Source organism: Pyrgilauda ruficollis, unplaced genomic scaffold (genome assembly GCF_017590135.1).
Source record: "Pyrgilauda ruficollis isolate IOZ18807 unplaced genomic scaffold, ASM1759013v1 scaffold12, whole genome shotgun sequence".
Taxonomy (NCBI): Eukaryota; Metazoa; Chordata; class Aves; order Passeriformes; family Passeridae; genus Pyrgilauda; species Pyrgilauda ruficollis.
The window spans coordinates 18,043,352-18,068,417 of record NW_024510321.1 but is presented as its reverse complement, the minus strand read 5'-3'; the positions used below and the strand labels follow the sequence as shown (position 1 = coordinate 18,068,417).

The window sequence follows — 25,066 nt, the reverse complement described above, 5'->3', positions numbered from 1 at the left end:
ATTGAATGTGATACTGTCAGTAATTTTTGGCTTTACTTTTATTAATTCATTATTTAGCAAGACTGTTTTGTAGCTGTAAATTCAGTTTTAAATTGTATCATTACCTTGTACATTGTTGCTTTATGGAAGTGCAACCCAAGATTGTAGCAAACAGTGTTGGTTTTTTTTTTTTCATGTCATATGTACGAAAGGATATAAAAATAGGTCCTTGATTAACATGATAATATCCTTAGGCCACAATGAAAAAAAATATAATACACTTTTATAGTGCAAGTATTCCCTTTAGTAAGAATATTATCTACAGGATACACTCATCTGATCAAGGATTTCAAAACCACATCCTTAGGTATCCAATGAATTTTCAATTAATTGATAGCTATGGTCTTCAGTGAGCTGTCCTGACAGTAAAAAGAGACAACGAACTTCATATAATCTTAGTTTTTTGTATTTCATCACACAATTCTGTTTGCTAATGGAGATATATTTCCCAAAACTGCCCATATGTTCCTCATAGTTTATAAAACAGTACTGAAAGAATACTGGACACATACAACTGCTAGTCTGAACACATGTAACACAACTATTTTGTGATGCAGTGTTGTAAATATAATTTATATTTTAAACTTTTAATAATTTTAGCTGCATATAAAACAGAAGTAGTAAGTTAAATCAGAGCACCTTTGTGAAATTTAAGGAATATAAAGATTATACCTTTTAAAATTTAAAGAAATACAACTGTTCTGTCTCAAGTTCACTACGCATCTGTCACATGAAAGGAAACTCATTTACATGTAATGAAGACATACATAAATATCAGAAATCCAAGGCACAATTTAAAAGTTAGGGATATAGCAAATCCTTGATTTTTTATTAAATTACTTGATACACCTTATTCTGGCATATCTAAAAATTTCAAAAAAGTGGTATTACCATAGTATCATTGAAGCTAAAAATGGAAACTGCCTATTCAAATATGTAGTTCAATCTCTTGCCAGCTTTAACTGAAACCCTTCCAAGACACTGCATGCATTGATAAGCCTTACTGTGTCATTCCATAATTGATCTAATCAGTAGGACCTTTCTTCTGATATTCATTGGCTCTTTACCTTGTTCCAAATTCATCATAGCTACACCTCCATACTTAGAAAAGCTCTTCCGTGTATTTATCATAGAACAAATTACACATATTAGCAACACAATCTTTCCGACTTCTTTCTCACTTCAACGAGTTTTGTTATTGTTCTCTGAGCTTTCAGAAGATTCTCCAATTCTTCACCCCTGAGGTAGCCAAAATATAAGACTGTACTCCAGAAATTACCTCAGCAACCACAAGTGTTCTGATTTACAGCTGCCTGATGCAGCTCTTCCACAAATGTACACACTTCTTTTGACATCAGTGAAGCCAGAAACAAGACAGGTTTGCTGCCTACATTTTCAGGGCTTTGTACCACATTACTACATTTCAATCTTCTCTCTCTCACTAAGTATCCAAGTTTCCTCAAATGCATCACCTTTTCTCTGAATCTGCTAGGCTGTTAGATCAAAATCTACTAATTTGTTGGACCTCTCCCACTCAAGTATCATATAGTATAATATCATCTGTAACTTCTATCAGTATACTAGAGATCCTTCCTGCAGATTATTGAAGACATGAAATAGAATTAGGTCAACACAGTATAAACAATTAATGGGGAGGAAGCAATTAAAATTGCCCAATGGGGTGAATCAAAGCACAATTTATATTTTAAGATGATATTTTAAATATATTTTATCCCATATTTTAGCTGCTGAAAAGACGTCAAATATCTCACCATAGCTACAGATTTTCAATGCAATACTGATTTTTCTGCATACATAACATAAACGTAGAATAGGAAACATGCTGACAATCAACTTTGCACTGCAAAGGAGTCCCATTCCAGCCACTGATTAGAGAAAGGTAGGCACATCCTGTCTTCTCCTCAGCACAAACTTTTAACCAGTTAATATTATATCTATTACCCTAAGTATCTTTAAAATTACAAATGAAAATACAGGGTGGTCTAAATTTGCATGGACAATCAAGAATTCAACTCTTTTCAAATGTCCTTCTGGAATTCTGCATGTGATACTGTAATTCAAAAAACGTTAAACAACATGCTACAGTACTTATAATTGGAAAGGTATTACTTAATATAAAGCTTAAATACCATTCAATTCACCTAGTCTATGAAAAACATCATTACCTAATTTACACTCTGATTTCCAGAAGACTCACTTTCAGTACAGCTTATCAACTCTTTTGTTTTTGATAATGACTACAGGTCATAACAGAACTTTCAGAACAGAATGCACAGTAGCCAACTATTCTAATTCTTAATGCTACTCGTCAACTTATTGAAAACAATAAAATATTTCTTTGAAGAAATGAACAATTAAAAACCAAAGGGAATCTGAGGATGAAAAGGTAGGTCTCAAAATACATTAATTGCAAAAATAATACAGTCCACAGGCACAGGCACAGTTGTTTATTCTTGTTCCATGTTTTAAAACTTGGACTCAGAAAAATCAGAGGAAGTTTTGGGTCTTTACCCTCTCTTCTCTTCCTTTCCACTAAAAGCACCATGGTTACACAGCTTGATTCAATCATCCTTTTCCACAATCACTTCTCCATGAAGCACCCTTCTTCTCTGCCGCAGCATGTGGAAGTAGAGTTGTGGAAATACTTGATCAAAGCACAAAAGAAAGCAAATTAGATGGAAAAATTCCATAATGGAAAACCACTATTTTACAGAATGATGAACTGAGTAAAAATTATGGTACACAGTGGTTGAGTTGATTAAGGTGAATAATAACAAGTCATGAACATTGCAGTCATTTAAAAACAATAATTACTCAAAGCTCATTTATCCCTGAATAAATACCTGTGTTCAAGGAACTTCACTCCAACAGTTTCCTTGTAGAAACAGGATTTAACCACATTCTGGTAGTGCTTGAAGACTTCAAATCTGTCCTAAGCATTTTTGAAGACTAGGAGGAGGATACAAATTTACCCTATTTGTTCAAGTCTGAAGTAAGGAGATCCTTCTTTGCTGTCCCTCTGTCATCTATAATATTACTGTCCTACTGACAGTAGATCCTTATATTTAATGGCTAGAAAACTGGATTTATTCCTGAAGTGTTATTACATAAACAGATATAAAAGTGTTAGTAAGTTATCACACCTTAGAGTATTTTTTGTTGACATAAATCTCTCTTGTTGGCCTTTGTGACTTCTTGGGACAAAAAATTTAAGTGTGTGTTCATATTGTAAAAGTCCATATTGAATGTTGCCTTCCCAAATGAATACCTTTCATGAATGCAGATCACAGACCCTTTAACTTCAGTTTTCCTGCTTTTCAATTTCCCTCTCTAATCTGCTGCCTCAATGTACAGATTATTTTAAGATATTATATATTCTATTAATAATGGTATCTAAAATATTACATTTGCCTAGTTTGGTCTAGCCCTATTCATGGTGGAATATCCAGTTGCTTTCTCCTTGTCTTCACTGCTTAGGTAGCAGTGGAAATAACACTGAGAGTGAAAGACAGATAGTCTCTCTGCTGTTACCTCCATGGCTTCTGGCATGCATAAGTACAAGGACAAACTGATTAAGCCAAGGACTGCAGATGTTCAGAGAGGTTTAGTGGGGGGGGGGTTGATTTCTGTGAAAATGAAATCTTAGAGAAGACTGCTTCAAGTTCTTCCTGAGCACACTTGAATGATGGTTTTTCCAAGGTAAATGGTTATTAGTAATAAAAAGCCACAGCAAATCTCTGGCACAACTTACAGTTAAAAGTTTTAAAGTCATTACTTCAAAGTGGGAGAGGCACTATAAAGTCTCAACAACACACATACAGACATTTCTGTCTGTAAGCAAAAACTTTTCTTACTTTGTCCAAGTCTGAGAAATAATTTTAGCATTTCATTGAAATGTTTAAGACAGATTATGTTCCTAAGCAGATAACAGGACAGAAAAATTTCTGCCTAACCAATTAAAGCACAGTAAAGCTTGGCACAACAGAAAGCAAGCTCTTCCAGTAGAAAGTGTTCAGCAAATTTTAATACCGGCAGTGTTTATAGCATCGCTGAAGATTTATTTTTATGATATTAAAATGTTTCTACAGTTAAACAGTACTTACATGGCACATAGGAGAACATGACAATAATAAGGAAGTAATAGTAGTCAAAGGAGACGTTGTATTTGTTGGGAAGTCTCAGTGAAAACATTCCTGTTTTCTTCACGTAGGGTAAAGCAGCATATATGGTTAGCAGTTCACCTGCAACTCCAGCAGGATACAAAATGATAAAAAAGTTGTATCTGCATTGAAAAATAATTTAAAAAAACCTTGTGAGAAACACTCCATAAAATTAAAATTTTCTCTTATTATTAGTGGCACAGAAATGTCTTAAAGTAGCTCCTACACCAGAATCAGGGATCACAGCCTGACTTGACACAAAACATCAGTTTCAGTTACTTTTGGTAGAGCTGCTTATATTGACAAGAGAATGCCTTCCTCAGTGCTTTGTTTAAAAAACAGTGAAGTATCAGAATGTTTTTATCTCTTTCTAATAGAACAACCCTCAAATTTTTAGTCTCCAATAATGATTTTTTAAAAATGTACTATTCTTACTCCTGTTGTCACTGACAGGATTCAGACCTTAATCTCAGATGATCCTATATATTTTCACCACAGTGCACACACACTGGGTCAACTGTATGTACTACAAATAGTTTGAAGATAATGACAATGTTGAAAAGCATCAGGAGCCTGTTTTGCTCGCTACAACATAGGAATACTACATTTACCACTAATTGAAATTGGAATAAAAAGAGAAAATTACAGTGCCAGAAACTTATCAGATCCATTTTAAAGTGAGATGATGTTCAAACAAAAGGCAAAGCATCCAGCTGAAAGAAAATGTCGTTTGAATGCCAAAGGCCATGTAGGCAGTGACAAAATGAAAATTTTAAGCAATAGGCTATGTGCTGTCCTTTCACACAGTGCACCATGGATATGCAAGGTTCTCCTACAGAACAATTCTCCAGTTCATATAGGGAACAGCAATGAGAGCTATCACACAAAGAGAAAGGTACAATGTGCACTCCCTGACCAAAAGAAATGAGATCCAAAACAGCAGCAACTAAGCATGAAATCCTCCTAGAAGCAAAAGGACTTAAAAGACTCACAGATGAGAGGAATCACAGAATAGTTCAGGTTGGAAGGGACCACAATGACTCATCTGGTCCAGCCTCCCCACTCAAGCTGGGTTATCCTAAGGCACATGGAACAGCATTGTGTGCAGATGGGCTTGAACATCTCCAGAGAGGGAGACACTGGATTGTCTCTCTGGACAATCTGTTCTACTGCTTAGTCACCTGCACACTAAAGAAGTTCTTCCTCATATTCACGAGGCACTTCCTGTGCATCAGTTTCTGCCCTTTGCCTCTTGTCCTATTGTTTGGCAGCACCGAGAAGAATGCAGATTAGATAAGAAGGAACTAATGCCTTACATATTGTTTGTCTCTATACAGTTATAAGCTAAAGATCAGAATTTCCATCACTCTTGGTACTGAATTCATGCCCAGTTGTGCTGTTTGTTTATCCATAAATCTTGAAGGGATATTTTAGACTTTATGAAAAAATAATATATTTTCAAATGTTTTGTTTATATTAATATTTCACCATATGTCTTTTCAGTGAGAATGTTGGTTTTCCCTACTGTCTATATTAAGGAAACAAAATTCTGTTATTCAAGGCACACTGACCTGATGGCAAAAATTATTATCTGTCAATGTAATTTGTTCTGAGTGCATTTCTCTTTCTGAAGTCTGTATAAAAAACTACTGATGATAGCCAATCTGACTAAGTTTGTCATTTAGTGCTTAGACAAGTCTCTCACTTAGGCACTAGCAAAAAGGAAATAAGAATGGACATAAACATCAGACATATCAAAGAAGTGCATTAGAATCTTCAAACTGGCATCATCTGTAAAACAAAAATAAAGGAAAACAACAAACAAACTGTTTTAAGTAAGAGTCGCCTGTGCTGAATGTAGGTTAGATATTATTCTTCTAACATAATAAGTCTGCCTTACATGTATTTTTCAAATAATGACTACATAGAATACTATTCCAGTTAAGTCTCCTGATAAATATACACAGTCTCTGTAGTGTATGTGATTTAGTGTCCAACCTTAAGAATGCTTCAAAATCAAAATAGTTTTGATTTGGAACTCAATTTTTGGTGGCCTAAACTAAGTCAGTATTTAACTTCACTACATGGATACAATCTTACAAAAGCTCTGATAAAGCAGAACTTCTTATAAAGTAATAATACAGATTGAGTGACAACAACTCCCACATTTTCAAAAAACTAACATCCACAAAGACTAGCACAGGTGCTTAATTTAAATACTTAAATACTGTATTCAGAGTATCGTAAAGAGTCATACTGCAAATTAAAAGATGAGATAAAATTAAAAAGATAGAGAAAAAAAATTAGAGTAAGTGAAAAAAAAATTAGAGTAAGGGAAAGCAGAGTTCAAACTGTGAGACACAGAAAACAAAGAAAAAACCATACTCCAAAAACCTCAGCTAAAATATTTTTAACATATTAAACCAAGCAACAACGATCCCAAGTACAGAAAGCAACTGACTTGCACTTTGCTGACACATAACCAAAGCTCAAACATCTGCTCTCCTGTGTGTTAGTTCAGCATGCGTGAAACCAACATGCACAGAATCATGAGAAACTCAAGTGCAAGACATCTCCACCTGGCCCATTTAATGAAGTATGGCAAATGGTTGAGCAGGTTGAATGTGTAGAAGGAATATCGAGTAATCTCTGTCACAGTCCATACGACCAGAAAAAGAATAACGCTCTCCTCATTCTGGATCTGCAGAAGTATAAAGAACCAACATTTTCTTCATCCTTAGGCTTCTTTTCTGTGCAAACTGCAACAGACTTCTCTTTAAGATATATAGAACAGAACTAATACCTTGTAAAGGAAGAAGATTTTGGCACAAAAGTGATATGCTGAAACCATTACCATGTACAGTTCATTATCATATGTGTTTACTAACATACAGACATTTGTCAACTGAGCAATCTTCATCCATTATGCAAATATCAAAATATAAAACCCTGTAATTATGCTTATTCTTCCTCTTTATTCTCTTCCTACATGGCACTAAACTATCCAACTATCCCTCTTCTATTTGTAGTTTACCTATTTGTTTATGTTTTTCCTCAAAACAACAAGAACAACAAAATGCTACAGAAGGTATGTTCTTCTCATAATCACTTTTTAATCATTCTGCATTTCACTACTTCTTTTCCTAGATTTTCTCTTACTTTTTAATATTGCTTCTTCTTCAATATATAATGCACATCTCCATGAAACTTTAGACAAAAGGAATTGCTTTATATAACCTACTAACTGGAACTTGGTCACAGATGATCCAGTTTGGCAGACTTCAGGGAGCTCTGAGATAGTTAAGAAGCTGGAGCACAGATGGCTCACTAAATGAAGAGTAGTTGGTAGATCAGGAGCTTTGGGTAAACTTACTCAACAATCCCATGTAAGATTTAAGTTCTGAGTCATTAAACTGCCTCATCAGTAAGCAGCACATCTCTGCTGCTTCAAAACACCAGTTATTTTTCACTCTGAGCGAACAAATAAACAAAAGTCCCCAAATACAAAGAAGGCACCTGGGGATCTATTACAAACACTACCTTCTGTGAGGAAGAATTACACACAAGTAATTTTCTTTCCTTTAAGAGGGGAGGAATTTTGTAATACACTTTTATGCCTGAAGGCTGAAAAGCTCCAGGGATGTCTGTGAAATAGAATAAAGCAACACAAGTTTTGTTAAAATTATAAAAAAGGGAAATGATTTTTCAAAATAAAATGCAACATGGTGACAAAGCTTAATATATCTCCAAGATGCTGAAAATCCAGGACTCTGACAAAAGTCAAAAATAATTATAAGTGCTCATAAAATCACACCCTCAATATGTCAGTCAAAGGTGGTGCAATTTTAGCAGAAGGATCTCACCAACATCATAAAGAAAATGGAGACACAAAAATAGCACTAAAATCACAAACAAATAGCAGCAACTGAAGTGCAAAGACACCCAAACAGATACACAAAGGTAAAGACAGAATTAGGCTGTTCTTTGCCTCATGCAATTAGAAATAAACATTGATAACTCAAACTTGGATTCATGTCACAATGCTAAATCCAAGCAGAAGAGCTTAAAATAAGTATGCAGAGAATTCCTATCTGCTGCCTTGCAAATCTGCAGTCAAGTGGGGAGGTCTGGCTCTGGCTATTATCACTGACGTGCCTCTCACCACCTAAAGTGACCCTGAACATTCATGCCTGCTAAGCAATAGCAGCATGAAATACAATCAGAGACACATTCAAATGTATTTCTTCTTGGACACAGCTTGGCCTACAGTAGTGTAGATAGAGAAAAGAAAAGAAATTGCTGGATATGCTTAAGATTTAGTCTACTGCATATAATAAAAAAAGACAAAATGCAGTGCTATAATCCAGCACACGTGTAGATATTCAATATAAGAATCTTGTTAATCTTTGAGACATTTTGCCTTACAGAAAAATATAAAAAGTTAGCTTACAAGAAAAAGAAAAACCCCAAACCAAACTAAACCAAAACAAAAAAACCCCAAACAAACCGAAAAAACAAACAACAAAAAAGAACAAAAAAATTAACATTATGAAAAGCCTATTGAATTTACTCCATGTCAAAGGAAAAGATGCAGTGTAGAAAACAAGTCCTCTTGTGAAATGAAATGAAGATTTGATAACTGAGGCAGGTGCTAGGATAATTCATCTGCAGAAAGGCCTCTGCCATCTGCTGGTGAGACAGTTTAATGGCTCAGCTTTTCAAGTTCTGAAGAAATTCAGGAGCACAAAACCTATCACTTAATTTTTTTACATGCCTTTCATAGAAAGCACACCTCACAAACTGAACCTAATGACCTACTACTAGTTGTGAACTGCTTGCTTCATTCCACTAATGGATCACTAGCCCTACAACAGCTACCCAAAGCTAGGAAAATAAGCCATTTTCATTTACACAGGTCCTTAAGTGCCATTGTGACACCCTGGATGTCATCAAATGTTAAGATTACCATAACATTAAAATTTTGAGAGGGTTTCTAAAAAAAATATCAAAATCACAACCATATTTATCCACGTGAATTCAAGACATAAATTTAAAGACATAAATTTACCTTTTATTTAGAATAATTCAGCAAGTGCTAATTAAAATTTCTGAAAGGGAACTGTTAACACTAGGGTAGTTTTGCTTGTAAATGACAGCAGTAGTCATTGATTTCATTTAGGCAGACCACAGAAGGCATGATGCTGAAAACACTGCTGATTCACAGCTTAGACCCAGACTCTGTCTCCTGGCAAGAATCACACAAATTCTGTTTTGTAACCCTAACTTCCAAAATTGCACTCAAATATGTAAGCATTCTCTACATGAATAGAATTAATTTCTAGCTTGGTCTTCCTTGTGAAATGAGAAGTGTAGTAATAGCTTCTCCTTAAAAGCAACCAAAACATAATTTGCTCAGACACATACCTGTTTTATACTGTGTGCAATGAACCACACCATGAAGATTCTTGAACTCACTTGGACCCCAGTCACAAGCACAGATGTGCGAACTATTCCTTGAAAAGAGAAACATGTTATCTCTGCTCCACAATTCATGTTTTCACTAGTTACAGGAGAAACTAAAACAAAGAACTCACCAACTGCACAGTGGATTACCTGTAAATAAAAATAAGTCAGAGGTTACTGATGTGCAGCATGTTACTAGCTACCCTATAAACATGGCCTTTTGATATTAATATAAACCTAGGCTCAATTCTGGTTTTTGTCTCCCACTAACAGTCTTAAAAATAAATAAATACATGGCAGAGCCCTGGCAATCAGTGTTGGGATGGTCTCAATGTCTGAGCTATGCAAATACATGAAAGATATTTGTTTTCCAAATTAATTGTAAATATTAGACATTTAGATACTTACAAAGCAATTTATTCAACTAGTAAGCTTTTCTTCCTTTACTCAAAGAAGAATTTTACAGGACAGTGTAGAGGAAGTCACATAAGGAACGCTAAACACACAGCAATTTTAAAATGTTCTGCATTCGTTATAGATTAATAACATTATTATACTTTTGTCAATGATAGCTATGAAGCTTTAGATACAGTGTATTTTCTGGTCAGTAATGTTTATCAAATGAAGTGCTTTTCATTATTTTGGCAGGTTTGAATAGAATTACTTACAGTGCAAGTTTAACAGCACAAAAGCCTATATGCAGCTGGTGACATGATATTAACAGTTGTTTGAACTAGAGACATTGTAGGCAGATTGAGAAAAAAAATTAAAATGTAGATAGACATTCTTTCCTGTGCCTGGGGAAGAACTGCAAGTGCTCCATAAACCCAGCGATAAAGCTTCATTCCACAGATGTACCAGAACTGAGACCACTAGTGCATAGTTTGCAAAAGTATTACTTAAAGAATACTTTGCACATCTTGCACAGACCCCGTTGCAATGGATTATATGGGGTGTGTGAATCCCATCTTGAAATAAACAGAAGCAGGAAAGGCACAGAAGGATAGTAAGTCCAGTATAAAGAATATAAGGTAAGCTATAATCTCTGAGATGGTGACATCTACTACACTAGAGGGCTGATCTGCTGGCTGAAATGCCTTCAAGATTTTGCCTTTTGCATTAAAGACTCTCAAATCAAAGCAGTTCCCAGACACTGATTTAAAGAAATATTAGAATTAAGTCTGAAAAACACATGCCAATTTCTTTCAAGTAATCACCTTGTCCCACCCCCAAAACTTCATTAAATAATAAAGTAAAAAGGACTTTTAGTACTAATATAATATTTTTATTTTAAATTCAGGATAATAATGTGTTTTGTCTATGATATGCAGCATCCAGTAAAGCAAACTAATGTTTAAAATTTACCTCAAGCAAAGCAAATGTCTGGAAAAATTTAAGCGTCTTTTGAACGCTTCTGAATAAGCCTCTATGTGTTCCTTTCTGTATATAAAACCGCACCATGGCAATACCTAATACCAGCCACCTATAAAAGAAAGAGAATGGATACATTTCAAATTAGAATTCTAAAAATATCCATCCATCGTAAATAATTTAGTAGAGTATTTTTCTTCACAGGTTAACTTTGATTCTTCACTTGTCGGTGTTCTTAGATCATCAAAAAATATCTTTAGACATAAATAGTATATAATATTATGTAAACATTACACTAATCTCTTTACTTGGAAAGTAATGGAGAACAACTTGCTGCCTTCTGAGGATTGACTTAATTGAGGGAACCCCCCAAAACCACCCATCCATCAGACTTTTCTCCAGCAGTGACTACATATTTTTACTATTAAATCCTCATGCATCTTGACTATTAAATACTGTTATTTGAAACCACATGATGAGCTTGGCACTGAAGTCACTGTTTGAGTTGCAAGTTTGTCAAAGTAACGGACTGCAATTTATGCACATTTTAATGCAAGGTACCACTACAATTATGATTCCCAAAGTGTTGAGAAGTGTTTTAAAAGTTATCTTAAATATCAGACTCCAAAGTGCTAGAAGATGGGTGTCCTATGCTCCTGACTTCAAGATGCAGACATATTTAACTAGCACATTTGGGGGGTTGGATAAATTTATTTTGGTTTTTTTAGGAAACTGAACAATGATGACAACTAATAACCCTTCCAAAGTAAAGGAAAGAAAAAGTAACAGTATCTTTTAATTATAGTCGAATTTGACATAAAACTTATATTGAGATTTAGAATGTAAACTGAGATAAAAAATAAACATCTAAACTGTGGGTTGATCCCACCACCTGCACTGACTCTCCAAAATAATCCAAGGCATGAGGAATTCCTTCCATGTAATAAACCCATTTTTATATAATAAGGATTCTGAAAACAGTGTACTATATCTTCCTTAATCATGGGATTGACTGGGTAGGAACGGACCTTAGAGATCTAGTTCCACCCCCCTCTGCCGTAAGCAGGGACACCTTGCACTGGACAAGGTCACTCAGGGCCCCGTCCAACCTGGCTTTGAACACGCCCAGGAATGGGGCATCCAGGGGTTCTTTGGGCAGCTCCTGCAAGTGCCTCACTACCCTCTGAGTAAAGAATTTCTTCCCAATATCTAATCTAAACCTGCCTTCTTTCAGTTCAAACCCATTATATTTAATTCTACCACTATAAGCACTTGTGAAAAGTCCCTCTCCAGCCCTCTTGTGGGCTCCCTTCAGGAAGTGAAATTACGCCACCTTGGAGCCTTCCATTCTCCAGACTGAAAAAACCCAACTCTCTCAGCCTTTCAGACCTATACCTCATTCTTAAAACACCACATTAGCAAGGAGACTGAAAACTTCAGGTTTCAATCCAAAAAAACTAAGAAAGTACAAAAATTTTTAATATAGACATAGGTATAACAAGAGCTATGGACGGCTATTTTGAGAGGTAAAAATAAAAATCAAAAGTGACAAAAATTTTAGTTTAATGTCTTCTCTGAAATTGCTGGGAACAATTACTCAGTCCTTTCATTCTCCACAAAGCCATAGCAAGTATATTCTACAGCAACATGAGCTCTGGCTAAGGAAGGGCCCAAGTCACAAAGCAGAAGGGCTTCAGAAATCAGACAGATTCAGAGAGATTATAAACATTCAGAGAAATATTTACATAAACATTTGGACCAATATTTAACTCATCCTCTTGTAGTCGTCCCTGAGCATAAGGTATAGGCTACCACTGGAAACAGGGTACCTGGAAACAGTAATCTTTGGTCAGATCCCCCCTGGTGTAGGATCATGGGAGCCGCCTGGATCCTGACAGCTCCCGCTCACCTCGCGTGGCACGGATTTCAGTATCAGCCCTAACAGCTCCTGCGCACGGCGGCCACTGCTATGCAGTCACTTGGTGTGCCCCATTCCAGCACTTCATGACAGCGTTTCAGACTCACATAGAGTTAGCCAGGCTTCCCCACACAGCAGGAATGATTCCCCTCTTTGATCCCTTCTACTTTAAGCCCATGAATCTGATCTCTCAGTGCTCCAAAATTTTCCCCTACAAGTGTTGCTTAGATTTTATAATGGATTTTAAATATGAGTGCATTTATTTCAGGTTGTCTCCAACCACTGTGGAAACGGAGAATACTGGAATATCACTGGTAGTCTTTCACAGTAGAGCTGCCTCATTTTACAGTGAAGTGTTTGACAAGAGGAAGGTGATAGTGAGTTTACATCCAGCTGGCAGCACAAATGTGGCAGCAACAGCTCTGTATGTGACTTAGACTGAGAAGTCATAATACATTTAACCTAACACGGCATTTTCTGCATCTCATTGCACAACCAAAGCATGAGCATTGCAGAGAGAAGTAATCTTGGACTACACTCAGAATCAAAGACAGCAAATGTATTTTTCTCAAAGGATTTTTTACGTGGACATAAATTTCTGTAGATAGATTTATTCAGCTGTCAATGGCTTTGACTTTGGATCTCAGGAAAGTCCTCTTACTGATTATTACAAATCACAAGGAAACGGAAAGCACTTTCTGTAATAAAGGCAGAATCTCCAGTTGGGACTTTCAGCAAGACTGAGTATTGATCTGTCATTTTAGTCCCTTAAATCTGTTTAGAATCAAAGACAAGCTGCAGAGTTTTTTTTATTAGAATGGTTGTTAACATGTAGTTATACATTAGTTTGTTAAAACTCCAGAAACATTTTTCTATATTGCACTACCTGGACAACTAGACAAATATACTGTTCTAGTTAAATATTTATCCTGCGTATCGTCTCTGTTAAGTGTAACTGTATTTAAAATATTTATTTTTCTCTTAAATTGTACCTATAAATGATTATAAGTATTTATTCCTATCTTTTTTCTGTTTCCACATAAAAAAATATCAAATTTTGCATGTCTTAATTTCTTTTGATATTAATGGAAAATGAGAGAGAAGGAAGTGGGAAATATTGATACAGCACCTAAGGTCAAAACTTATATGGTTCGATAATCTTTTAGAGACATATAAAAGTCAGTGGCAAGACTCAGTGTTCATTAGCAAATTCACACATGGAGCACAAGACTGGTAATTCAATGAGGTAACATTAACCTCACGTAAAAGCACTTTTCAAAAAGTGCTGCAGTAATTTATGAACAGACTTTAATACATACTCAAGACTCACAGCTGCTAGTGAGAAGAAAGCCATTACGATCACATTCCTGGCTTTCTCCAGCAGTGCTTGAGCTCCTGCCTCAACTGCAGCGTGTTAGTTTTACTCTACGGGATTCGAAGGGCAGTGAGACCACCCATTAGTAACCAAAGTAAAACTGTTCTCATGATGAATATCACACTAGAAGTAGTAAATTTTTTCATTCTTAGCTTTCTTTTAAACACGTGGAAATGAATAGGTTGAGGTTTTTTCCGCAAGAGTTAGTGAACAGGGAAAATTTTCAAGAAGCGAGAATATGTGCTTCGAGCACTAACCACATAAACGTGACTGCTCTTATGATCTGTTATTCAAAATAAACACTGTCTTTCCTCACAGCAAAGCCTCGCAGCACGGAGCACAAGCTCAAATGAACCTCTTTGGCTACTCTCCCGCCTCCACCGTTCCTGCTCATCGCTCCTGCCCGGGGCCGGGCTGGCTTTGGACAGCTCAGCGAGCCGGGGCGGGCTCTGCTCGCTCACAGCGCGGGCGCACCGACCCGAGCGCGCCGCCCCGCACGGAACCGCGGCGCTGAAGCCCCCGGCGGCACCGAGGAGGGGATCGGCTCCCCGCGGGCGGCCAGCAGCCTCCTCCGCATCCGGCGAGGCCGCGCCGCGGGACGCGGCTCCCCCGCCCGGCATTCCGGTCCCGGCTATACTTAACCTCCGCGGCGGGCGCGGGGTGACGCGCCGGCGGCTGGCAGCGCTGCACCGTATTAGGCAATGCTCGGCAGGCGAGGAGAGCCCCGCTGCCGGCGGCTCCCCGCGTCCCGGCTCTCCCGCCCGGCCCCGCCGGGCCCCGTCTCGCCCCGGCCGCGCCGCGCCCGCTCCGCGCGCCGCTCACCCCGCGGTCATGGCGACGTTGTAGAAGATGAGCCATGTCGTGGCCAGGACGCCCAGCTTCTTCTTCTTCTTGCCGTTCTCCTTCTCCTCCACCGCGCCGTTGCCGCCTCCGTCCTCCTCGCTGGACGCCATGGTTCCCCGGCCGGGAGCGCGGCGCACACGGCGGGGAGGAGGGGCTCCCTCCGCGGCGGGGCTGGGGCTGCGCTGACAGCCGGACCGGGCGCTGTCTCTCACCCCATCTGTCTTCCCCGAGGGCCGCTGCCGCCGCCAGCCGCTCACATGGCCCTGCGCGCTCCTCCCTCCGCGCCGCGGGTCTCCCCGGGTCAGCCAGAGCCTGCGGGGGCGGGTGAGCCTCCATCGGCGGGGAGATCCTGGTGGGATGGTACCTGGCCTTGCTGCTGACCGTCAGGCAGAAGCAGCGGGCACAGCCCACCTCAGAAAAAGTGACAGAAAATAGCGCGGTTCTTGGAAACACAGAAATAGGTGTCTGAGACTGGGAACACCTGGGAGTCTGGCCAGAGACCAACTGGTGGGAATATGCCCAGGCCCCCACCTCAGAGACTAAAGAGCCACCTGCCAGGGTGACCGCGATAGTCTGGTAGGTCTCCATAAACACCACCCTCAATACATGAGGAAGACTAAGGCTCCCACCTGAGAAGGGGAAATTTCTTCCAGTGGTCTGAAGAGCATCCAGGTGGCAGACTGAAGGGTGACATTTGACTATGCAGGTTACCTTGTAAATGTCTGCTCTCCGTGCAAGTGCACAGGAAGCTAAGCCAGCACAGGTAGCATTGCTGGGACTGGCTCTGGAAGGGGGACAGCCTTAGCCTGAGCTAATGTGACATGATGCTTCAGAGTGTGGGCTGCACCCACTATCCTGACACCTGGCTCAGTCTCTGCTAGCTTGGGGATGCAGGCTCCTCATTTCCACAGCTAAGCATGGTGACCATGGCCTCTCAGCCCAAATACCGCAGACACAGGCATATACAGGCAGAAGAATTCCAAAACTGGGTCAGGATATCTTTGAAATGCTACTTGTCCAGCAGAACTTAAAGAGTCCAAGTCTATCTACTTTAGAATGGGGTGGGTGTTTCAATGCTGAAGACACCTGGATGTCTCAGGTCCAGGGCCTTCATGTAAAGATGAGCAGATGTGCCAAACAAAACCTAAATCTCTCCCTCCTCACCAAAGCACACAAGCAGGTGTTCATCTTTCAGCCTCAAAACACACACCCACTGGCAACAGCAAATGTATAATGTGCAAAATGAGTAGTTGGCAAAAGAGCACATTATATACGCTCTTGGATTACTCTAGGTACCAATATTACACATACACAGATGCTTTTTGTGTTCAAGTGATAAATATAATCCAGTTTGAAAATCCTGTAGTTAAAAAATCAAGACAAAGAATTTACACATGAATGTGTATTCAGGAGTGAATGTGTATTCAGGAGTGAATGACCCAACTCAGCAGTTTTTGCCAATACAGGTTAATCTGAGCCTATATGTCATCTCAATGTGACAGCTATAAGTTGGTTTAAACTTTAGTTTTCAAAAATATTTTCAATATTTAGTATTTTAATTCTGAACATTCCTACTATCTTACTTACTCATTTTCTCCACCTGAATTCCTCTTCTCTCTTCAAACCATTCTAACTTTTTTGCTTTGACAATGTAGTGTTGAAAGAGGCATCAAAAATTAATCACATACTGTGAGTAAGGTGGTTTTTTTCTCATATGATTTTCTCAATTTATGACTTCATGAACTGATGAAGACTTTCTTAAATTATGATACATGGAGAAAGGCATGACTCAATCCCAATTTTTAATATCAGTTTGGGTTTTTTTTACTACTTTTAGCTGTCCTTTGCTGTGTTTCTTTTGAGATTTTTCCAGAGCAGATTTGATGCAACAAATCCTATTTTCTTTCTGAAGTAAAAATTTTCCATTTTTAAATCCCTTCTTGGATGTTTTCCATGCTTTTGATCAGAATATTTTGAAATTTGATAAGCAGTTTGCCTAATTCTCATCAGAATTCTGTATTACTTTCCTTCTCCTATTTATTTGCTCAGATTTATTGATTTTGGACGCACACATTATCTGTAATGATGACTGGGTTTGTTTCCAGTTTAGTCAATTCAGAACTCAGTGGTGAGGATAAGCATCTCAATGTGTTTTGCTCTAATATTGTGGTTACTATTTATTAAGCTTACAGTTTCTCTTGCTATCACACCACTCATTCACCCAATTGATGAAAACTTTCTGAATATACCCATAATCTTTTCTTGGATTGAAATAAACTAAATTTTTGTTCCGTTTGCAAGATTTCTCGTCCCATTTGGCTATGTTTCCCAAACATTTATTAAAGTATTAAGCACAAAAATTATCACAGAACTTTCATAAACACCCCTCTGCTGTAATTTTGCTGTAATAAAGTTGTTCCTTGCTTCTATTTCCCATGTTTTAATCCATGGAGATATTTTATTCCTTAATCTGTAACTCCTTCATATCCTGGGTAGTTCCTGTGCGACATTTTTTCAGCAGCATTTTCAAAACATATTTGTTGTGTTAATCCTTTTTTGGTTTTTTTTGTTTTTTTACAAATCTGTTTTTATAATTGCATGTTCCAGAAATTGCAATAAATTAGTTGAAATGTAATTTCTTTTCATACGTTTTTTACTGTTATTCTTTAAATCATTACTTCTGTCAATTACAATGTATATATTTGTGGTTACTAGTCTGTATTTTCTAAATACTTTATTTAAATTTGATAAAGTGTCAGCTATTTTCAAAGCATTACGTACCGTGTCTTGTCTTAATTAAAAATAATGTTTTTATAGTAGCAAAATTATTGCATCAAATATTTCAACTTTGGCTACCACCTTTTGACCCCCAAAAATCTCAAAATTATTAATAAGAGAGATTTTCTTTACATACAGAAATTTAATCAATAGAAGTGAATAAGCTTATATATTAATTGCATTATCTAAATCAGCTTTTAAAATCAGTTATGACTGGCTTATCAATTGAGGTGAACTTTGTTTTATTTAAACACAAACTAACCTTTCCAATAAATTTCAAGACAGTCAGATCAAGGTCTTTTATGTTGTAGGCGAGAGTGTCATTGTTTTTCATATTCATTCTCAAAATTCCCTGGGAGTTTACCTTTATTTACTATAGCTCCAAGTCATCAACACTGCCATACTGTTACTACAAAAATAAGTGGTTTTCTTGGCCTTCATGATTGATATTATCAATATATATTTTTCTTCTAGATTCCTATTGCACACACAGATACTCAAAACCTTATAAAGCTGAATGGTTTTTACTTTAAATCTATTTCCAGAAATAAAAAAGTGAAGCCTATACAAGATTATTTTCTAATGAAAAGTTCTACAGCGTTCTGAGGTTTTTGTTACAAAATTTATCTATTCAATATGGAAACACTTCTATGGAATGAAAAATTGTAGTGCTCTGAAAAAATTATAATGACTTATCAGCTCCACTATCACAGGGGAAAGTCATCTACTATTGAACGCTTCAAGAACTACTTGACATGAACCCTGCAGAATTACCTTTATATTGCAGACTAGTTAAATATTAGACAGAAACTTAAAATCCTGGGAAGAGGAATTTGTTAAAAAATTTAACAGCTTTGATTCTGCTCATCCTTCTGCCCTGTCTTCAGTTAAGGCTCCCAACACACTGCAAGAGCAATGTGTTTAGATAACAGACTTTATATATACTACTTGAACACTATTCTAGGTTTATGGTGTGTAGAAATCAATGAGATATTCAAGGATAAATGCAAGTAAACAGAATTTTGTCTAAATTAAACAACACTGTGTGTGACTCTTTTTGTGCTTTCATCCAGGTGTGTAGATCTATTATTTAATTTACTATGCTTGGAATTTGACAGAAGATGCTTTCAAAAGATGTGGCGTATAATGGATTGCATAAATCTTGTGGGAGGAACTAGACGATCTCATATTTGGCACTTTGGAAGCAGTTGGAGTTTTGCACTGCTACTGCAAAATAAATGATTCATATTAAGCCTCTGACTGTACAGCTAAGTAGTCAGCAAAGGAAAAGAAGTGCCATGAACACAGGCTGAACTGGAATTTTATATTTCTGTTATGAAAACAGAAAAATTTTGGTGCGAAAAACTTTTAAATTTTTCACACCAGAAAACATTTAATTTTTTTTTTCTATGGAAACCATAGATTCTACATATCTGAAGAGCACATTAAGTCTGGGATGCCCTTGTGTATTGTTCTATTTAAACCTCTCCAGGAACAAAACCATAATGCAAACTGCAATGTTGAAGAACAAACACATGTTAAAGGAGATGGCTATCCTGCTCATTTGAGTTCGGTTTTATCTGACTTTTTGATTTATCCAAACTAGGTGTACTTTTTGCTATAATTGAACTTTGCACAACAATTATTTTCTTTATGGGATATTTTAGATATGATGTGATCTGCACAGTTGGAATCTTTGCACACTGCAGAGTAGCTGTATCAAGAAGCTAACCCCACTTTAATATTCTAATTTTGTGTATGTGTAGATATACATATAATGATTAAAACTGAAATTAGTACTATTAACTTCAATTGTACTGTTCATGTGAGTAAAATAAAATACACTTTGGAAATTAACTGGTAGCATAAATATATTATTAAATTCCCTTTTCTATATTATGCAATAAAAGTAATATTCTTCCTCTAAAGAAGATTTTCTACTTTGCCCAACAGATATCAGGCAAATTTTTCACAGGGTTTCACAAAACACACTTCAATAATATTAAAAATTCCTTCTGATTTTCTGTATATTTCAATGGTAGCTTGCTTAGGTGAGAGCTAAAATCTCTATATAGGAGACCACTTCCTTTATTAGTTTCAGAGCAGGCACAATCTAAGCTTGTTATTTAGTTTCATTTCAAGAGCTTGAGTTAAAAAGGGCTTTTTATCAAGTGAGTAGTTTCTGTTTACTTGCAATGCCTGCTGTGGTCAGTGGAAGTATTTCTATTTCCTTCTTCAAAGAGTGGCAGAGAACAAAAAGATTAATTTTAACCTCATCATTGGTTGAAAACTGGTCCGAGTTATCAGCATGAAAAAGTGACCATACTGGGTGTAGTCAGTTTGGCCACATTGAGAACAGGTGTTTGTGCCAAAAAAAGCACTAGGACAAGTGGTTCCCTACAGCAGTGTCAGGAAGCTGGCACAGAGTGATGCTCTGGCCAGCATCCCCAGGGAAGCCCAGGCACCCAGAGATCCCAGCAGCCAGCACCTTACAGGTTACCTGCCTTTCACAGTTATATCACAATACATTACCATAAGCGTACTCAAGCAAATAGCATAAACACATTTTTGTGTGTGACTTCAGTGAACTTGTTATTCAAAATCATTTAACAAAACTTCAGTGTAAATATATGAAGTATTACTTCATGTGAGCTGCTTTGAAATTATTGCTTTGAATTCAGTGACATTAAGGAAGATATAAACCCGTATTTCTGGCATCTGTGTGCAAATATTACCTAGAAGGTTGCACATCACAATTTTTAATGTGGCCAGGGAAAAATGAACTATTTTATAAAATGTATTGGCAGAATCTTTGCCTAGTTCTAAGATTACATGGGTTTGAAGGAATTCCGGTTATATGCTTCATATAATCCTACTTGCATACTTCATAAATATTAAGGCAAAAAGGGACAATTAAATAATTTTAGCCTGATTTCCTAACAGCAGACACCAGACTTACTGTATTGATATGTTTCATATATTTTCTCTATACATAACAAAATAGATAAGAATACTGTAAGCCATGCTGCTTGGACACTTGCAAAATATTAGAACATATACAGTAAGATTGTAGATGGGAAGTAAATCACTGTGGTCCAGTAGCTAAAGCATTAACATGTACCCTGTAACTGGGAAAAATTTTGTCTTCGTCATATTATCATATCATTATGCAGTACAGCATCCTGTATGCCATCCAAAACATTTTGTACTTGCCCTGTCAAAGACAAAAGCTGTGATTAAATGGATGGCTGGCACTTGCTCTATTCTGAGCCTTTCTGTTTTCCTTTGATTATCCTTTCTTCACAGCTTCCAGTTCCAAAAGCAATGTACACAGTGGACTATAATGAAAATGCAGTTAAAATAAAGGTAAGTGGGACTGATTTGTGAGACAATCATTGTTCTTCATATCTGTCTCCTTGCTAGAAGTGCACTGGCCTGACTTTTTCCTGCCATCATACACCTTATTTTTACAATGCAGCAGCTACAAAACTAAGATATGCTAAAATAAATAGGCATGACAAATAAAATACTACCCCAGCAAACTGGAGCTGCAGTGGGCCTCCAATGGCTTTGTCTTAGTTTAAGAAAATGCTTTTCTAATGCAGATGGGTGTCAATTGAGTGATTGTAAAGAACATCAGAACTTCCCCAGCAGATTGTTATTTACAAGTTGCTCCTTTTAGGTATCCTTTTTCTACTTAACACTACAGAGAAATGAATAATTTCATACCATCAGAATCCAGAATTTACCTTCATATGGATAAACTTGTCACAATTTTAAAAATAAGTAATAACTTATATAAACAAACAACATAAATAAAACACTTAAATTTAGATGTCACATATTTAAAATCTAGGAAGTGTGTTATGCTGGAAATTAACTGAATACCTGCCTTTATGAGACTCCACCTGGAGTACTGGATTCAGCTCTGGGTACCCCAAGATAAGAAGGATGTGGACCTGCTGGAGTGAGTGCAGAGGAGGTCATGAATATGATCAGGGGGCTGGAGCAGCTCTGCTATGGAGATGGGCTGAGAGATTTGGGGCCATGCAGACTGGAAAGAGAAGGCTCTGGGAGACCTCACTGAAGCCTTCTGGTGTCTGAAGCGTGCCTGCAAGAAAGGTGGAGAGGGACTTTTTAACAAGGACATTGTAGAGACACAGCAATAAGACAAGGGGTAATGGCTTTAAATTGAAACAGGGTGAATTCAGATGAGATATTGGGAAGAAATTATTTACTGTAAGGGTGGTGAGGCTCTGGAACATGTTGCCCAGAGAAGTTGTGGGTGCCCCAAACCTGGCAGTGTTTCAAGGACTGAACAGGGTTATGACCAGCCTGGTGTAGTGGAAAGCGTCCCTGCCCGTGGAAGGGGGATTGGAACTAGATTACCCCTAAGGCCCATTCTAACCCCAGGCATTCTGTGATCTCTTAGCTGTATCTGAACAACAGTACTATATAAAAAGAAAAGCATGCAAAGAAAAAAGAAATATCTGCACCAGTCATCTGAGACTGCTTACTTCAGACAAAAGTAACACATATTTAAAAAAAAAACCAAAAACCTACTTAAAACTTGCTATAAAGCTGTCTAGAGACAAGCCCTAAGTCAGAACTGTTGAACAGATAGGCTCATCTGTGAAATCAACAGAGTCACTGTTGCAGAGGCCATCTTCAGAATGAGGTCCAAAATAGAACAGATGAATAATCCCCTGGACATGCCTGTTTTTCCTGACCCAGACCGCTGAAGTACTGTCCCCAGTCATGCCTTCCCACCTCTTCACATGCCTGATCTAATTCCAAGGTGAGTCAGAGGTGTGACATGATCCAACAGGGAACTCTGCAGTGAGGCAGTTTTCAGCTGGATCAGCTAATTGTGCAACCACAAATGAAATGGATCAAATTCCAAATCTAATACAAGAAATGTGGTGGCAGCACATAGTTGTGGGCACAGGGCAGTGTTGCTACATTCTCTTTCAGCTGTAGATCCCCCAAAATTAGATGCAATTTGAGACTGTACCTTTGATCTATAAGCCTTACTTTTAGATAGCTAACTTAGGCAGCAGTAGGAAATAATACAAGCATTTTGAACTACATCCAGTAAAGATGTAGTTCACACCTGTTTATTAATAGCATATAGATTAACACACCTGTTTTTAATAGCATATTCATTATACTGCTCACACGTAAGGTGGAAAAGCTGGTTTCTATAGCCATTTATGTCTGAAAGGGCAAACCCCACATTCCCTGGGAGAGTGCTCTACCTACCACCCATTGCTGTGCCATGGAAAAATGATAGAGCCATGAGACAAGGAAAAGAGGGAGATATAATACAATATGTAGTTTTGGAAGGACTTCACACTGTGTCTACAGTAAAAAAAATCATTACAGAATCAAAATATGAGCCATGATTACAGACCCTTAAGATGTTTCCTGGTACAGACTACCTTCTTTCAAAATGTTGAGTAGTGTACTGGGAAGGAAAGTTGGGTTGGAATGCTTTTAGACTGAGGGCAGTCTAAAACCCCAGTTCTCCACGACTGTTATGTTAGCTCTAATAAAAGCTCTGCCTGTTTTGAAAGGTTTCCTACAACTACTTTTGCACCCATCAGAAAGAAGGGATGAGAAAGGAGGGGATAAAACAGGCTCAGAGGGCATCTACCATAATGGGGGATGATGAATGGGGAGGAGGAAAAGCATCCTCTGAGGATATCTAGTCATTGAATTGAGGTAGAATCCAAAGAAAACATGCAATTCCTTACAAGCAGTCAGTTCAGCACAGTAGATCAATGCTGACCTGCATTAGCTGCTGAAATCAGTTTATATGGATAGGTAAAGAAGCAGAACTAGAGGTCTGGGAAAAAAAAAAAAAAACCTTAGTAAAATAACAAAGTGCCTAGTGACTTGTGGGAAGAGGCTTGGTGTGCAGTTTTCATTTGAAGTGTCAGAAGTCTGCCTAATGCATGCAATCACATTCATTATTGAGCATGGTTAGTCCTATTGATTGCATTTAGTGTTTGCCCTGCAAACAGCCATAGTACCTTTTTCATTTCTTGCTTGCATGCCTGTGATATGCCCCTATTGCTCTGTGTCTGACTCTTTCCCCAAGTGAATACATGAGCCTAGTTTTACATAATTTGCAATCTAACTAGTTCAGAGTAATCAAACAGTTCTAAAAGGCCTTAAGAATAATGACTTGAGTTTTATGTGACTGCAAGAATAGGCAGAACGTGTCTTATCCAATGAGTCATATTGTTAACGTGGGACACACCCCACTGAAGCAGGCAACAAAGGCTTACAAAGTGGAGCACCAAGACAGGCAACCAGAGGCCAGGGGACATTCCAGGCCCTGTGACCAGCTGATAGCGACTGCTCTCCACGGGATGTGACCGCGGAGAACTGGTCAGGCTCCCGAGTGATGCTCTGAGTGACGCTGGCATAACCACCAGTCTGCCCTTTGCCGTCAGGCTAACCCGTGTCACAAGCACCTTGGCATTACCAATGAAAATATTCAGTCAGACCAACGTATAGGGAAGCTCCAAAAATCTTCCATAGAACGCAAACGTGTTTGGGTAGAAAACCGTCTCGCCTCCCGAGCAGGGGAGAGGAAAGAGCTCCCCGTAACTAAATAATATAAACCTCCGCCTAGGGTAGCCGTGCCGGGGCTAAGATGCCCGCCTGGGGTGGTGGGCCGGGCCCGGGTGTCGCGGCCGGGCCCCGCGGATCGCGGCGGCTCCAGCCCCGGCTCCCGGCATGCTGCGCGGGAGGCGGCGCCCGGCGCTGGGGGGAGGTGGCGGCGGAGCTGCCCGGGGCGGGAGGAGGAGCTGCCGCCGCCGCCGCCGAGGGCTGCTCTCTCTCTCTCTCCGCCGCCGCCGCCGCCGCGCCGCCGGGAGGGGCGGCCGCCCCCCGCCCCGCCATGCCGCTCTTCGCCACCAACCCCTTCGACCAGGATGTGGGTGAGTGGCTGCCGCGGCCCGGCCTCTCCCCGAGGCAACCCCGCGGGCGGCCGGCCCTCCGACCCGCTCCCGCTCCGTCCCCCGCGGCCAGCCGGCCCGCTGTCCCGGCCCTGCGCGGCTGGGCTCGCTGGCGCCCGGCCGGGAAGCG

The 25,066-nt window shown here is 38.7% G+C and overlaps 2 protein-coding genes across 5 annotated transcripts in view; one reads left to right on the top strand and one right to left on the bottom strand.

Annotated features, from left to right (window-relative positions):
• Positions 1-2,492: 2,492 nt before the first annotated feature.
• On the bottom strand, positions 2,493-15,452 carry HACD1 (3-hydroxyacyl-CoA dehydratase 1). Of its 2 annotated transcripts, none has more exons than XM_041486993.1 (7): positions 15,170-15,452; positions 11,049-11,166; positions 9,815-9,833; positions 9,645-9,727; positions 6,800-6,921; positions 4,164-4,342; positions 2,493-2,704 (listed from the first exon to the last, which is right to left on the bottom strand). In XM_041486993.1, the coding sequence occupies exons 1-7, from the start codon at positions 15,298-15,300 to the stop codon at positions 2,622-2,624; spliced, it is 735 nt and encodes a 244-aa protein (XP_041342927.1). In that variant the 5' UTR covers positions 15,301-15,452; the 3' UTR covers positions 2,493-2,621. The 2 variants fall into 2 exon arrangements, with proteins under 2 accessions (XP_041342927.1, XP_041342918.1); XM_041486984.1 differs by having other exon boundaries at positions 9,645-9,733; positions 15,170-15,443.
• Positions 15,453-24,765: 9,313 nt separating this feature from the next.
• STAM (signal transducing adaptor molecule) overlaps positions 24,766-25,066 on the top strand; it is a 32,786-nt gene continuing 32,485 nt past the window's right edge. For all 3 annotated transcript variants that reach the window (XM_041487244.1, XM_041487234.1, XM_041487225.1), the window contains exon 1: positions 24,766-24,918. In XM_041487244.1, the coding sequence (XP_041343178.1) occupies positions 24,879-24,918 (40 nt within the window). In that variant the 5' untranslated portion in view covers positions 24,766-24,878. The remainder of the gene's footprint in view (positions 24,919-25,066) is intronic.